This window comes from Rhagoletis zephyria, unplaced genomic scaffold (assembly GCF_001687245.7).
Source record: "Rhagoletis zephyria isolate East Lansing unplaced genomic scaffold, Rhagoletis_zephyria_1.1 Rzeph_scaffold_00089, whole genome shotgun sequence".
NCBI classification, from domain to species: Eukaryota; Metazoa; Arthropoda; class Insecta; order Diptera; family Tephritidae; genus Rhagoletis; species Rhagoletis zephyria.
This window is the reverse complement of record NW_016157173.1, coordinates 111,807-125,428: the sequence shown is the minus strand read 5'-3', so window position 1 is coordinate 125,428 and position 13,622 is coordinate 111,807. Positions and strand designations below refer to the sequence as shown.

Genomic DNA, 13,622 nt, shown 5'->3' with positions numbered 1-13,622 from the left:
GAAACTGGTTTATGCTCACTCACACTTGACCCGAACGATGAGAGTAAAGCAGTGTTTGCATTATTCAACTTTGCGTTCAACAATGGCGTTCAACTCAACGCAGGGTTGCACGAAAAAAAGTTGAATGGCTAAATGTTGGCTGGCGACCAACTTTGTTGAAAGCGATTAGTTGAAAGGCCATNAAAGTTGAACAATGCAAACACCTTTTTATGGCGAATATTTTGATATTTTTTCATATTTTGATATTTTTAGCCATTCAACTTTTTTTTCGTGCAACCCTGCGCTGAGTTGAACGCAAATGTTGAACGCAAAGTTGAACAATGCAAACACACTTTAAAGGAGGGAAAGTATTTGCGCGGCGATCGGATGTCTTGTTAGGCCCTTTAAATGGAATTGCGCAGGAGTTTAATATGTATGTATGTATGTACACATACATATGTACATTTAGGGTGATTCAAAATTGGAACTTTTTTGAATTCCGACTGAGAACGTTCGGCTTCTTGAAGATAACAGGGAAGACAAGTTCCTTCCAAAATTTCAGCTTATTTGAACAAGATTTAGAGGTCGCTCAACGCTGTTGTTTGTTTTCCGGAAACTATTTTAGATGCATCTTTATTAGCAAATAGGTATATTATTATAAAATCTTGTCGGATTTCGTGAAAATTTCGTAGGTGGGTTCCAAAATATCAGCTTATTAGAATGCAGTTTATGTAAGTTCGATAAATTAGTTTTAAACACATTTATTAATTAGTTAATAACTAAGTTTTGCCTTGTAAAAAATTAATATTTGCATTATTTTTTTGTTGTTCTTTAGCCACTGAGCGTATGCTTAATACACCTAAGATCACATTAAAATTCATATCATGAGTGGACCTCATCAAATAATATTATTAAACATCAAATAAAAAAATCACCAGATAAATATCACTCATATGCCATATTGAATCCAAGTATTTTCCTAGTCATTGCAAATATTAATAGTATAATAATAATATTTTGGCGCTTACACCTTTGCCAAGTGTTTGGCCAAGCTTCTCCTCCAATTGCAATTAAAATTTGAATTGCGCATTGCAAATAAATCAATTGCAATTAAACGTTTGGTTGGGTATTGCACAGGATAAATAATTTAGTTGCAATTACTTTTTTGATAACAATTACCCTACTTATACTGGATTTCCACTAGGCATTAAATGGCAAAAATGGCAAATCACAAAGTTGGGAATAAAACACTATTGTGTTTTTATGTGGCGGCTCCGCTGGCTTGGTCATGTCGTTCGAATAGACACCGACGCTCCAGCTCTGAAAGTATTCAACTCGGAACCCGCTGGTGGTAACAGAGGAAGAGGGAGGCCCCCACTGCGATGGAAAGATCAGGTGGAGAAGGACTTGGCTTCACTTGGCGTTTCCAATTGGCGTCAGTTGGCACAGAGGAGAAACGACTGGCGTGCTTTGCTGAACTCGGCCAAAATCGCTTAGGCGGTTACAGCCGCAAAAAAGAAGAAGAAGAAAGCAGAAGCGCTCCAATTTGTGCCGCTCCATACAAAAAACGAAAGAAAAAGGAACAACGTTCATAAAAGCCCTTTGGATCAGATTTCAGCTCCTGAAATTATCTACTGGGCAGTAATTGTGTATGATCCCTCTGCCGTGTACCTGATCAGCAACATCTGATAGGCCTATGGTAGAGTGAGTCTCCGAGAGAGAGCATTTAAAGGATCTAACGCTTTACTTAGCTTATCCAAATAAATATATAGTTTTGGCCCTACTTTTCCAAATATGAAAGTACAATCAACAACTTTATTCATCATTACGAAAGCATTGACATAAGGTATGATTTTTAAATATTCCACTTTTTCATAAACATAAGCTTATGAGCCTCGTTCAATAATTTTCTACATGCATTGACTTCGAAACAATCTCTATTGTAGTTTCTGGAAATGATTCTCAATTTCGTTGGCCAAATCAAAGCTTTATCCTTTCCCAAAAGGGGTACTAAACCTTTTCAAAAAAAATGATTCACAAAATCCATTAACACATATAATTGAGAAATTGCACATTTTTCGAAAACAGTAGTATCATCACTTTCCGTAAATAGGGAGAAGTTAATCAAATCTGAAAAAGTATGGCCAAAACTAGATATTTATTTGGATGAGTTAAATAAAGCTTTAAATGCTAATGAAAATAATAACGGACCGGGATACGTGTCGGATTCAAACAAAATTTGGTTTCCACTTTTATAACTTAAAATTTCAAAATTTAACAAAAAAAAAATTAAAAATATGTAAAAAAATAATATAAAAAAAAAACAGAAAATTAAAATACAAAAAAGATTAAAGGTGCCAAGTTACCACTACGTCCACTTCGTTAGTCCTAGGTTACGCTAAAATCAGTTTGTATGTATGCACCTAAAGGTTCGCATTGTACATATACACATACATGTGGGAATGTGCAGTAACGCATAATAATATCGATGGCAGGCAGATATAGCCGTGGGCAACCAATCAACAGTTAGCTATCTTCCCTTTTCATTTAATTATACTTACTTAAAGTAACCATTACTACAATTACCATTGCTTGAATTTTAATAACTATGCAACTGAATTTTAACTACGATAAATTGTAACAACACAACAAAATAAACATTCATATTAAAAATAATTTAAAAAAACCACAACGTGGGGGCTCAACCGGGATTTGGCTCAGTTGTTGTTAGTGCCAGACTGAATTTAAATGAGCGGACGTAGAAAAAGACTTTTGCAAAGCAGCAGCCGTGAAGTTGAGTTTGACGGCACCATGTCAAATTCTTCGCGACTTGATGAGAGAGATCGAGAGGGTAGAACAAAAATACATTTTTCGGACATCGAAGGCGTTATAAAAAAATTCACTGGAGACGAAACAATGAGTGTGCGGGTGTAGCTCCAAGATTTTGAGAGTTATGCAGAGACGTTCCGTTGGAACGATTTACAACGTTTTATATTTTTCAAGAGGTCGCTGAGCGGTATCGCAAAACTCTACATTGAGTGTGAAGCAAAACCTCGCTCGTATGCAGAGCTGAAATCTGCACTATATACTGAGTTCAAGCCGAGAGTAAATGCTGCTGAAGTACATAGTAGAATGGCGACAACGAAAAAGAAGAATCATGAGGCATGCCGTGAATATTTGTATAAGATGATCGACATCTTATACATCTCTCAAGCAGATGTTGACGTGGCTTCCATCATAAGTTATGTCATACAAGGTATCAACGATACGAGCAACAATAAAGCGGTTTTGTACGGCGCGAATTCCATAACCGATTTTAAGGAAAAGCTAATAATCTACGAAAAGATAAAGGGTGATAACCAGCAATGAGAAAATACACGTTTTGCAAACGACCGAAGTGTGGCAAAATCAGAGCGGTACAGTCTAAAGCAAAATCGCGATATTGCTTTAACTGCGGTTCAAGCGAACATGAGTTTCATATGTGTCCGCAGAAAGAGAAGGGGCCGAAATGTTTCGGATGCAATGAGTTCGGGCATAAGCGTAGAGATTGTCCAAAAGCTACACACTCGTCTGCGGTAAATGTTATTTCGGTAAATAATATGTGTATTCCAGTCAAGATCAACGGGGTCGTAATTGACAGCTTGCTCGATACAGGGAGTGATATGTATATGCGTTATTAAAGAGTCCGTCGTCAGTATATTACAACCGTTGTCTATTCACAGGAAAGTTTCTATTTCTGTGGCTAGTTTAGGCTCCAAGGTGTGTACGAAAGGTGTTTGCAAACTTAATATGCTAATAAGTGGCGAACCCTATGATGATGTCGAAGCGCATATCGTAGATGACAGCTGCATGAAGCACAATATAAAACTGGGCGGCAATATTATACGGCAAGCAATTGTAAAAATAGACGCGGGTAAGCTGACAATCGTAAAGAAGGTGAATGCGTCTGAGGGGTGCAAATGCACAAAATCTGAAAACGCATGCTTCTTGGCAGGCATAAAACTTGAAATAGCAGATAATGAACTTGATTTATCCAACATCCGCGACAAGCCCATAGCGAACAAAATCCAAAAGATGGTTAACGACTATACACCAACAGCGTCGAAGTATTCACCGGTGCAGATGAAGATTATTCCATTGGACGACGTACCCGTTTTTACGCGTCCGAGACGTTTCCCACCGCATAAACAAAAGATTATTGATGAACAAGGGTGTGGCTACAGAATGGAATCATTACTGAAAGTTCATCCTATTATGCAAGCCCAGTTGTCCTTGTAAAGAAGAAGGATGTGTCACATCGCCTGTGCATAGATTTCCGCGAGCTGAATAAAAAGATACGGCACGATCATTACCCACTGCCGATAATTGAGGATCAGTTGGATAAGTTGCAAGGAGCGTTGGTGCTCAGCACGATTGACTTGGAAAATGGATTTTTCCATGTCGAAATAGAACCAAGCAGTAGAAAATTTACCGCATTCGTAACGCAAGGAGGCCAGTACGAGTTTCAATGCGTACCTTTCGGGCTGTGCAATTCTCCTAGCGTATTTCATGGAAGAAGGGTTGCAACGACTGACGACAATTTTAAAATGTGCCGAGGAAAATGGCATGCGTATAAAATGGTCGAAGTGCCAATTTTTGAGATCCGAGGTCGAGTATTTAGGTCCCATTGTGAAAGCTGGTAAGATTTCTCCTTCGCCACATAAGATCAAAGCCGTGATGAATTTCCCGCAGCCTCGAACAACACAAAACAGTTGCAGAGTTTTCTGGGTCTCATGGGATACTTCCGCAAGTTTATACCAGAGTACGCAATAGTGGCCAGACTGCTAAGTCAACTTTTAAAAAACGGTGTAAAATTTAGTTTTGGAAGCGCGGAGACGAACGCGTTTAACCAGCTTAAATTAAAATTAGTCAATCCTCCGATTTTGAAGATATTCGAATACGGTCAGCATACTGAGCTACATACAGATGCAAGCCAACACGGGTATGGCGCCATTTTGCTGCAGAAGAGCAACGAAGATGAGCAGCTGCATCCTATATGCTTCACGAGCAGAAAAACGAGCGATGCTGAAGCCAAGTACTCCAGTTACGAATTGGAAGTGTTAGCGGTGGTGCAAGCTGTCAAAAAATTTCGCACATACTTATTGGGCCAGTTTTTCAAACTCGTTACTGATTGCAAAGCGTTTGCTCTCACGTTAAAGAAGAAAGACCTAGTTACACGCATAGCACGATGGGCGATTTTACTTGAGGACTATCAGTACGAGGTGGAACATAGCTCCGGTACCAGAATGCGACACGCTGACGCTCTCAGCATAAATCCGACGACATTATGCATACAAGCAGACGGTGCAGCAGTGCGTTTACGTCAAGCGCAGTCAAAGGATGAAACGATATGCGCAATAATGGAGGCTTTGAAGCACGGCCCTTACAAAGACTACATAGTCCAAAATGGTATATTGTGTAAAAATCTAAATGGTTCTCGCTTATATTTCGTTCCAGAGCGGATGAGAAACACTATTGTTAGGACAGCGCATGAAGATGGTCATATTCACCTACAAAAAACCAAAGTAAATATCGAACGTGAATATTATATACCCGATCTAACTAAAAGAATCGATTCGTGTATTGATTCATATGTAAAGTGCATTTTAGCTGAAAGGAAGCAAGGTAAGAAGGAATCGTTTCTCAACCCCATACCGAAAGGCGAGCAGCCATTGGAAACCTTTCATGTTGACCACTTAGGCCCTTTAAGTATAACAACTAAGGGATACCGATATATTTTTGCTATAGTTGATAACTTTACGAAGTTTTGTTGGCTTTTCCCAACTAAAGCACTTAACGCAGACGAAGTTGTCCAGAAATGTGAAATAGTAGCAGACACGTTTGGCTATCCCAGCCGAGTGATCGCAGACCGTGGTGGAGCCTTTATATCCAACATATTTAGAGATTACTGCAAAAACCATGGAGTGAAGATTGTGCATGTAACCGCGGGCGTGCCAAGAGGCAACGGCCAGGTAGAGAGGCTAAATTCTACGATCATATCTGTCTTAACGAAACTCTGTGTAGACAAAACGGATAAATGGTTTCAGCAGGTGCCAGTGTTACAGAGAGTATTAAATAACACGTTTCATCGAGCTATTCAATCAAGTCCTTTTGAGTTACTCGTTGGAGTAAAGATGAGAGCTGAAGAAGATTGGATTGAAAGCTACATTGCGAATAGAGAAGAAGCTCGTGAAAACGTAAAACAGGCAATATGCAAGATTCAAAATGAAAACAGAGACCAATTCAACCGAGAGCGTAAAGCCGTAAAGCTTTATAAACTAAACGATCTTGTAGCTATCGAACGTACACAGTTCGGAGTCGGGCTCAAAATCAAACCGAAGTTTCTAGGCCCTTACAGAGTCACAGTTGTAAAAGGCTTTGATCGTTACCCAGTTGAGAAGGTAGGTGAGGGAGACGGGCCTTCTTCAACCACCACCAGTGCAGATAAGATGAAAGCGTGGGTGCGAGAAGGCGAACTATCCGACTTAGATGAAGATGAACATATCAGTGATGCAGAATGGTCGAGTGTGGGAATGTGCAGTAACGCAGAATGATATCGATGGCAGGCAGTCGAACAACTGCCGTGAACGTAGACGCAAGTTCCGCTCTTGATATAGCCGTGGGCAACCAATCAACAGTTAGCTATCTTCCCTTTTCATTTAATTATACTTACTTAAAGTAACCATTGCTACAATTATTATTGCTTGAATTTTAATAACTATGCAACTGAATTTTAACTACGATAAATTTTAACAACACAACTAAATAAACATTCATATTAAAAATAATTAAAAAACCACATACATATATATGTATATATATCTTGAAAATAGGATCAAGTACGATTTCGGGGTTTGAAAATTTGGAATCTGGAGATTATATGGGATAATTCTACATCTTCACTTCAAAAAATATTCCGACGAATTGATAACCTTCTCCTTTTTGTGAAGTCGGTTAAAAAGGAAAAAAATTCCTGAAGTTACACTTCAAGAAATATTCCGACGAAATGATAACCTTCTCCTTTTTGTGAAGTCGGTTAAAAAGGAAAAAAAATCCTGCTACGTTTTATATTTTTATCTTAAAGAGTTAGAAAATGTCAAATATCTAACAATTAGAGCCAATACACACACACATGCTAAGTTTTCGGCTCCAGCTGCTGACGTCTCCAATGATGCTCTCCCACCTGCTTCTATTGCGCCTACTGCTGAGGTTAATAATGCACACAAAAAACAAGTGCGTGTTTTCGGTACAAATGCATGTAATGATTTGGACGTTGCGGTCCGGCATAAATGGTTGCATTTAGATTCTTTCTCGCCTTCCGTATCTGAGGATAACATTAAAGATTATGTTTTTAAACAAACTGGTTTAGATAAAAATTTGTTATCCTGCTTCAAACTGGTTAAGAAAAATGTCCCAGTATCAACTATTAAGAGAGTTAATTTTAAGTTGGGAGTTCCGGAATCCTCGTACGCGAAGTTGCTGAGCTCGGAAATTTTGCCTACAAATGTCTCGGTCAAGCCTTTTCAGTTTTTTCTAAAGGATCAACAACAGCCACCTCGGACATAGTAACGACCTTGGACCCTCCTAGCCGTGGTCTCAAGGTGTACTTTCAAAACTTATCCGGCATGCGAACCAAGGCTGATATTGTGCATTCTTTTAGTGCGCAAATGGATTACGACATCTTTGTTTTTGTTGAGACGTGGTTGAATGCAAGTTTTTTTGACAGTGAGTTCTTCGACTCGAATCTTTTTAATGTATTTCGTAAAGACAGAGATGCTGCAAAAGCGGGTTGCCTTCGTGGTGGTGGGGTTCTAATTGCTGTCAAGCATCAACTCCGTGCACTCCTGTTTCCACTCAATAATGATGACTCTCTGCTCGATCAAATTTGTGTTTGTATAAGTTGTCCCTCCGCGCAAGATTCCATTTACCTACTCGCTTCGTATATACCGCCTGATAGTTCATTTGAGTTGTACAAAGCTCATGCTGACAACGTGGCATCTCTAGTTTTAAATAACCTAAATGATAATCATTTATGTGTGCTAGGTGATTTCAAACTTATGCAAGATAAATTGGTCTGCTAGTATTTCTAATTATAGTCTTACACCAACTAACGTGTCTGCAAATCATGAATTATATTTTATTGATAATATTCTTAGTCTTAATTTATGTCAAGTTAATAATTTCTCATATTTGTAAGTGATAACCTAAGCTACAAAGTTAGTGAATGTTTGAATCCAGTAACTCCTAAAGATAAGCATCATTTACCTTTAGTTGTAAAGCTCGATTTTTACTGTTTTGCTTCAGTACCTTCTGATGACATATTATCTTTTAATTATGCATTATGCGAATTTTCTAGCTTTAATGAATTACTAGTCGATATTAATTGGGATAATTTATTTGCAGATCTTGATACATTTAGCAGTTTCACTACTTTTAAATCCATTTTGTGTAAACTCTGCTTGGATAATATTCCGGTTAGAAATAAAAAACCCTATAGATTACCCTGGTATTCTAAGGATTTAAAAAAGCTTAAAAATCTTAAAAACAATTATTTTAAGAAGTTTAAATCTACGAGGAACCATTCGTTTCTCGTTAAATATAAACGAGCTTCAAAAAAATTCAACTACTTAAATAAATCTCTTTATAATAACTACATTTGTAGCATGGAGTTGAACATTAAATCGAATCCAAAGACTTTCTGGAATTACATAAAATCCAAAAGGAGCTGCGCTAGTGTTCCCACCGGCGTATTTTTGGATAATAATTATGCGCAAACCTCAAGTGAAGCGGCAAATTTATTTGCTGAGTTTTTTAAATCCAATTTTATTGATGAAGACCATGATCAGCCATGCGACTTTTCCTCTAATCTAGACTACTCTTTGGACCTCGGGGCTCTATGCCTTTCATCTGAGGATATTAGTAACGCTTTGGTTAAATTGAAATCTTCCTTCCAAACTGATGTCGATGGTCTTTCAGCAGTTCTAATAAAAAATTGTCCTGCTTTGGTCTATCCTCTGAAAGTAATTTTTAACAAATCTTTATCGTCGGGGAGTTTCATTGACGCATGGAAGCTCACTTCCATAACGCCCATCTTTAAGAGTGGCAATAAAAATGACGTAAGGAATTATAGGCCCATTTCTAAGCTCTCGACTATCTCAAAAATATTTGAACACGCAATCAATGCAAAGTTGAGCTTTGCGGTTAAATCTTTAATTTGCCCGAATCAGCATGGGTTTGTCGCCGATAGATCTACAGTATCGAATCTAGCTGTTTTCAGTGAATACTGCATTGAGTCTTTCTCAGCTGGTTTTCAGGTCGACTGCATTTACACCGACTTTTCGAAGGCTTTCGATAAAGTCTCTCACAGAGTCTTAATTAAAAAACTTGGTTGTCTTGGTGTTCACTCTGCTTTTCTGGAATGGATAAACTCTTACTTATGCAATAGACGTTGTGTTGTTACATTTGATGGTATTTCATCTACCCCCTTTGTTGCCTCCTCTGGAGTCCCACAAGGAAGTGTCTTGGGACCACTCCTATCTGTACTTTTTATTAATGATATCACAAGCTGCTTTTCATTTGCCAAATGTTTGCTTTATGCTGCTGATTTTCTCAGCGATTAAGACCCCAGAAGATGCCATTATGCTTCAAACTGATATTGATAGGCTTTACTTGTGGTGCCAGAAGTCACGGCTCTCACTGAACCTGTCTAAGTGCTTTCAAATGACTTACTCGAAAATATCCAACATTATACCTGCTACGTACAATATATCGACTTGTGACCTTCAGTGAGTTAGTGAGATTAAGGACCTTGGGGTCATTTTTGATAATAAATTCTCTTTTAATAACCACATAAATTATATCACTTCCAAATCCTTCTCCATGTTGGGTTTCTTAAGACGGAATTCCTCTAAGTTCTCTGATCCCTATACAATCAAGTTACGGTATGTATCGTTTGTTAGGTCACACTTAGAATATGCTGCTTTTGTTTGGAGACCAAGTAGCCAGCAAGCTATCAATAGAATAGAACGTGTACAAAAAATTTTTCTTAAGTTTGTACTTCGGTCTTTGAACTTTGTGGATCCCATACCATCCTATTCTGCTCGTCTCATGCTTATAAGTGTCAAGTCCTTAGAAATTCGTAGGTCTATACTGTGCCTGTCCTTTACTCGTAATATCATAACTGGAGTCATTCATGGTCCTTACTTGTTGGAAAGGATTCGATTTAATGTTCCCCAGCGATCTCTTCGGAACTTCTACCCTTTTTATGTGGATAACTATAAAACTAAGTACGCCCCCATTACTCGCGCTTTACGTGAATTGAATTCCCTTAATAGTAATGCTGATCTGGATTTTTCACTTTCAAGGATTGCTTTTTTGAATCTTTTGAACTCTACATTATAGTTTTTTAATGAAATATATTTTAAATGTATATTAATAGTCTGTACTAAGTTACTTTTGTAAATAGTCTGTAAGGATTGAAATTCATAGACTTAAATAAATAAAATAAAAAATACACAGGTCCATAGAGAGAAAATACGGGCCCGGGGGGAAAACACCCCCGACCCCCCACCCTCTATTCGGGCCTGCCAATTCAATAATAAAAAGGTCAGATTCTATTTCTACGTACAAATTCTCTAAGAGCCAGTGATCATTGATTATGCCGCTTGAGGTTGTTAAGGAATTCTTTGCAAAATGAACATATGTTTGCATTTCCATGTGTCATATAATTTTTTAATATTTTCTAGAATATGCATATTATTGGTTTGCATGCAATTATAAATTTAAAGCGTAAATGAGATTGATACAAATATTAATAACCGAAAACATGAATCATAATTCGTTTTTGAAAAAAGAAAGCGATAAAAATGTATTGGCAGAAGATCTAACCTTTCGCATCGTAGTATTGGGCTTCAGTAATTTTATCTCTAATATCGGCCTCAGCTGTAAAGGTAACAAAGAAATTAATAAAATCATTGTTATATTATATCGTCCGACAAAATTAATCCCATGAAAAATTAGGCATTTTCGGAAAAAAGAGACAAAAATGTGCCGTATTTTGGAGTTTTTCTAGATCAAATTATTTACTTTCCGAAAATTAATTAATTAATTTAATTTTTTCATGGGTGCAAAATCGTGTCGGATGGTGGTTTAAAACAATTTCATTTTTTTTTTAAGAAAACTATTTGCTTAATAACGCACATACATATATGATGTACTTATAAAAGTAGACCATAAAATTAAAATTATTTTTATATTCGTTCCAACCTAAGTTGGTGTCACAGTGCATCAAAAATAAAAACACGGAATACACCCGTATTAACTTAGTGTAGGTTGAGGTAGGGTTGAGTACAGCATCAAAATAGGTTTCTTATACGTACATATGTAGTTCCCGAGTCCTCCGTCTTTTAAACCCCATGTTTTTGGTATTAAACTTAATAATTTCTAATCCGATTTTAAAAATGAAATATGTTTTCGAAAGAGAATTCATAGACCTTTAAGCATATAAGTCAATTGTTAGACTTTGATTTTGGAGTTTTCATTGGATAAGTTTGAAAAAAGCCCATATTTTTCTTAATTTTTTCAACTTCGACCATTGTTTATTAGAAACATTTCAATTAAAGTTGTCTAATGTGCTATTGTTTTAAGATCTAAGATAAAATTTTTTTAAATCAGTAATTCTTTTCTTAAATACGGCTTTAAAGTTATACATTAATGGACTTTCAGATGTTTAACCCAGAGTTCCTAAAGAATTCCTCAATATTTACTTAAAATTTATATTTACAATGGATGTTTAACAAAAAATTGGTTTCAATTGGGTTTCATAAAATTTTTTTTAATTCGTCGTGGCGCCGCCTACTTATTTGCAATAAATATCTCGGAAACCACTCCACCGATCTGTACCAAAATTGACATACACATTACACTTGGTGACCTTAACTTAACCACGCACTTTTCGGAACTATAAGAATAGCATTTTCCTGCTGTACTTGACCCTACCTACGACCTTCAATATGTGCTGTTTCGAATGTATTACGTGTTCGTTTTCATCCGGAGACTTGGTTTTTAATATGTACGTAAACTATACATTAACTATTTGAATACTGTTTCCCACCTAGTATACAAGTGCCAATTTTGTGACCAAAGCTCATGAAAAAATTCCTAACTAAATAAATGCTGTGCATTAAATAAATATGTTTCTATAAAAAAAGAATACAATTGTATAAAACCTAATGAAAATAAATTGGGAATACAGAAATATTGCTGCTGTTAAAAATAGACATTTCCAGGACAAGGCGCCACAGTAACTTTATTTGATGTTAGCTAATGCCCAGTGTGATTTTCCACGCATAACTCAAGTAAATTCATTTTTATTATTCTTCTTGATTGGCGTTATAACCGCCTAAGCGATTTTGGCCGAGTCCAACAAAGCACGTCAGTCGTTTTTCTTTCCTACATCTGATCTTTCAATCTCATAGGAGGCCTGCCTTTTCCTCTGTTACTCTGTATCGCTGCCCGCGTTGGGTACTTTTAGAGCGGGAGCGCCTCTGTCCATTCGTACATGACTTAGCCAGCGTAGCTGCCAAGAATGATAGAATACAAGATTGCGCCGATTGCAGCAGAATTCGTGAGAGTAATTTTAGCGTGACGTCATCGTAGAGTTGACAACTGAGAGCGGCGAGAATGAGGGCGACTAGTGATGTGCTGAATTGTCCCCAATACTCGGTACCCAATACTTAAAAAAGATTTCGCTACCCTATACTTCCTTTTCGGTATCCGATACCGATTATTTACATTAAACCCTCGCCATTATATGCATTTCAGGTTTAGAAAAAACGTTCATTACTAATTTATATGATATCGGCTAAAACACTTGAACTTATCGCCACAGAAAAATATTATTTTATCAGTTTTAACCTTAGTCGGTCCAAGGTTCAAGAAAAATACTTTGACGGATGAAGACGCCTTTCAGGGGAGAGATTCTGTAGCCAGTTAGCGACAAGTTTCGGATCGATATCTCACTTGTTGACTTACAAATATTTGATATCACACGTCGACAAAACCGATACCATTCGAAAATTGTCGTTAACTGGTTACAGAATCTGTCCCAGGCCTACAAAAATGATATCGTCCGATTCAGCTGGAACAAAAATGCTTCAAACAAGTAAGGGTTTCTCTGTATTATGGCATCGAACCGACATATATACATCTTTCATTTGAATCAGTAAAAAAGCTCTATTGGCTCTTACATTCGGGTTTGGTTAGGCGTTTTTTCCATATTTTTGGCCTATGTGCGCTTTTATTCGAAACCTAAATGTTTCGGTACCGAGTATCGAGAGTATTGGGTACTTAAAAGTATTGACTCAGCACATCACTACTGCTGTCTTCTCTACTATGACGTCACCAAAACAGCTGATTCTGTCAAAATCACTGAGAGCCGAGTAGCGGTATCGTCATCGGCGCCACCTCTGTATTGTGGCGAATACTGCGGCAACACAAAGCGAACAACGAGAAATAGGCAGAATGTTCGAAGAATGACGTAGAATGTTCCACAAAGAGAAACGTCAAGTTGGATGAACACTGCGAACAGCGAGAGAAAGAGAATG

At 37.4% G+C, this 13,622-nt stretch overlaps 1 protein-coding gene across 3 annotated transcripts in view; it reads right to left on the bottom strand.

Moving 5' to 3' along the window:
- dpr7 (defective proboscis extension response 7) overlaps positions 1–13,622 on the bottom strand; it is a 145,496-nt gene that overhangs the window by 41,384 nt on the left and 90,490 nt on the right. For 2 of the 3 annotated variants that reach the window (XR_001849057.1, XM_017630503.1), the window contains exon 4: positions 10,906–10,959. The exons of the other annotated variant lie outside the window; for it this stretch is intronic. Coding sequence is in view for 1 of the 2 variants with exons in the window: in XM_017630503.1 (XP_017485992.1) it covers positions 10,906–10,959 (54 nt within the window). In the remaining variant the exon portion in view is untranslated. The remainder of the gene's footprint in view (positions 1–10,905; positions 10,960–13,622) is intronic. 3 annotated transcript variants of the gene reach the window in all.